The sequence below is a fragment of the Nelumbo nucifera genome, chromosome 1 (assembly GCF_055504915.1).
Source record: "Nelumbo nucifera cultivar China Antique chromosome 1, China Antique-T2T, whole genome shotgun sequence".
NCBI lineage: Eukaryota > Viridiplantae > Streptophyta > Magnoliopsida > Proteales > Nelumbonaceae > Nelumbo > Nelumbo nucifera.
The window spans coordinates 156,974,635-156,977,869 of NC_142649.1; the positions used below are offsets into that span (position 1 = coordinate 156,974,635).

At 38.4% G+C, this 3,235-nt stretch overlaps 1 protein-coding gene across 1 annotated transcript; it reads right to left on the bottom strand.

Annotated features, from left to right (window-relative positions):
• Nucleotides 1–319: 319 nt before the first annotated feature.
• Nucleotides 320–2,451, bottom strand: LOC104602786 (large ribosomal subunit protein uL14x/uL14z/uL14y). The gene is made up of 4 exons (XM_010266598.3): nt 2,312–2,451; nt 1,929–2,213; nt 766–807; nt 320–597 (listed from the first exon to the last, which is right to left on the bottom strand). Exons 1-4 carry the CDS (start codon nt 2,322–2,324, stop codon nt 515–517), a joined length of 423 nt encoding a protein of 140 aa, XP_010264900.1. The 5' UTR covers nt 2,325–2,451; the 3' UTR covers nt 320–514.
• Between the last annotated feature and the right edge of the window lie 784 nt (nt 2,452–3,235).

Below are 3,235 nucleotides of genomic sequence, written 5' to 3' on the forward strand. Positions count from 1 at the left end.
GCCTTGATCAAATGAAACAAAAGCTCATTGCAAGGGATAAGATCATTTTTCTATAAAAGAGGTATAAAAGAGGGCGGAGAATGGTGAACTTTATAAAAGAGGTATTGGTAGTTAACCTGAATCTATTCCCCTCAAGTGGATGGAGTCATAGAATCCAACTGTTTGGATTTAAAAATAGCGCCTTGCGCCTCACCCCAAGGGGGATTGTCCGTCATCTACTCATCTTGAGGGAGGATGAAAACAATCAAATGATGCGGGAGGGGGCAGTGAACGGAGAAAAGAAAGCAAATCAGATACAGGGGTATCAGTGCCGCAGGTAAAAAGAAAGGAACGCAACTTTCCCTACCAAAGTTAAGTGTTGAGTGTTAATGCCCACTAACAGTATACGATTTCAAAAATAATTCGATACTACTACTGTCTCTACTAAGAAAACCACCAAAACTACATTCCTCGTTTGACAAATCAACTCCAACAAAATGTAAAAATAGCGCTCGAAAGTAGAAACAACACCTATTCAAACAATTGCATTGGCAGCGCTTGCAATCCTTGGCCACAAGTCCGCACACTCCTTTCCAATTGGTCCAGTGATAGCAGACCCTGCACGCACCAGTTCAAGAACAATTAGGAAATGTTCATTACACCATCCGTTTATCAACCTACTGAAATAACAATCTGTAGCCAGTCCAATATTGGAACTTGGATGGCATGAACTTAACAATGCAAGTAAGAAGTTTGGGATTATAATGTGATTAAGGCATTACCCACCTTTCATTTCTCCTTTGGGATTCACAATCACCCCAGCATTATCTGCAAAATACAAGTACAAAGCTCAGAAACTTTTGGAACAATGCCCAGGACATTTTGATCAAATAGAGGAAATCAAAATGTAGATGGCAATGAATATAGCCAACAAACTTTCAAAAAAATCTAGAAACAATCAGGGTGATAGATTCGGTTCATGACAATTTTAATATTACGTTAACATATCCAACTTAATTCTTTTTCCTGCCTACCACCATGACAATTCTCGAATAATATGATAATAATAGTTCCTGAATTGATGCACGAGGAAAGAAAACAAAAATACGAAATCATCTTAACTTGTTGGAATGCAACAACAATTATAACCTGAAGTAATCATGGGTATCCCAATCTGTTTAAATAAGAGAGGCGTACTTATCAAAAATAAACAAGAGAAGAAATCCTTTTTATATATTTTTGTAAGTGGGCAACTGCCACTCGTCCCATTTTGTATTATTAATACAGATTTGTCTTGTCCATAGATCTTAATATGATCATTGGTCATATGTAATCATCATCTAATCTTGAAAATCAAGTAATAAACAAAAAATACTTTATCAATACTTGGAGGAGAATAAGTAAAACTTTCTTTCTCTGGAAATCATGTGTATGACCATCTTTACCCTATAGATTAGAGAAGAAAATGTTTCAATTGCTTGTTTAATTGTTATGAGACAAGCATGTAAAGCTCTGCGATTAATGTAATACTATCTCATAAGCAATAGTTGTTCCACCTAAGAAGATCACAAGGTAGAGAATTAACTTTTTTTCCTTTGTTTAATAAAAACATGTATCAATCCATGTGTTGGTGAGAAGAAAAACCTTAGGAAACGTCATCAAAACAAATCAAGTGTCAAAGTCAAAATTACTGACAACCTAAACCTGATATTGGAATTAGCACTAATAACAATAGGTTGATTACTTTGTTTTAACAATGCAATTATCAAACTAAGCCAATCTACAATCTTTTCTTCATAAGTAACAAATACCAACCATACTCAGAAAGCATTCCAAAAATGAAAACATCAATCCCATTACTTCGAATATATATTCCAATACAATTGCAAAGAACAAAACAATACAACATGATAAACAGAAGCAAGTAGATAGAAATAAAAATATATAACCTTCGAAGTACATGTAGACACCATCCTTTCGGCGCCATGGCTTCCTCTGACGAACAATAACGGCAGGCATGACCTTCTTCCTGAGATCGGGTTTCCCTTTCTTCACGGTGGCCATCACCATGTCACCAACGCAAGCCGACGGCAACCGGTTGAGGCGACCCTTGATCCCCTTCACGGAGATGATGTACAGGTTCTTGGCACCTGTGTTATCGGCACAGTTCACCGTTGCCGCCACCGGTAGACCGAGCGACATCCGGAACTTGTTGCCGGCCGTTCCTCCACGTCCTGCAATCAAAACAAGAACACCTCGTCAATCTTCACCGCGGCAGAAATCGTGAACCACAAACGCTAAGCCCAAATCCAGAGAACAGACGGGCACAAACCTCGCTTCGACATTTTGGATCACCTCGATAAGAAGCTATTCCTCCTTCAGCAATCAGCAGAGCCGCAGGGGTTTTGCCATTTTATAGGCAGTAAGAGAAGTAGGGTTTCTGCGGGTTCTTTCTACCTTAATTACTTAAAACTGCCCATCTTCACTTTATAATGCCATAAAAGTCCTCTTCTATTAGTTTATCAAAACGCACGTGCCAGCCCTTGTTACACGTGCGAATGAAAACTCTCTCACAGTTGGATGTCCCTGGACCCTGGCTGGAGTTCGATGATTTCATTTCTTTGAATGGATTAGGGTTTAATCGTTTGGGGTTTATGCCTATTCTAAAATCTAGTCATGCATCATGAAAGAAGAAGAAGAGAGACCTCTCTGATACTCTTTTCACTGATACGAGAGAGCATTCTCGGAGAATTTCTGTCTCGATTCTTACAATTTGAATACCCTTCCTCTACTTGCTGTTCGAACTCTTAACAACTCGTTTCTTCTTCGTCAGAACCAACTTCAGATTCATCGAAAGGAAACCCGAATTTCCTACACTCGCTTTGGTGTGCAACGTGGTGCACTGAATTGGCTACCTAATTCAATAGATGGTAAACTAATCCCTTGGCTCATAGTCCTCGAGAGTCCCCCGCCTTTCCTCAACAACAACTGTTTTCCATGATCAAAGAAGAGCAAAGAAGCAAGACCAAGGATGAAATTATTGCAATCTTTAGGATTCAATGTTGATGAAACAGAAGAGGTATTTTTCTCATAATCATTATTACCAGAAAAACTCTAGTCATGAGTATACACCATTAACAAATGATTTGTAGGAATACTATTCTTCAGCCAAGGGGATGGAATTCAATTAAATTTCTATTCGTGATATTTCTTGGTGTTCAAATACGTTTACAATATAGAACCCAGAAGACATTTT

Bases quoted from the DNA above. Each gene is read 5' to 3' on its own strand.
- LOC104602786 (XM_010266598.3), bottom strand. The intron at 808-1,928 runs GTTATATATTTT...TGTATTTTGCAG, and splicing joins TGTCTACATGTACTTCGAAG to ATAATGCTGGGGTGATTGTG. The intron at 598-765 runs GTGGGTAATGCC...TGGTGCGTGCAG, and splicing joins TCCCAAAGGAGAAATGAAAG to GGTCTGCTATCACTGGACCA.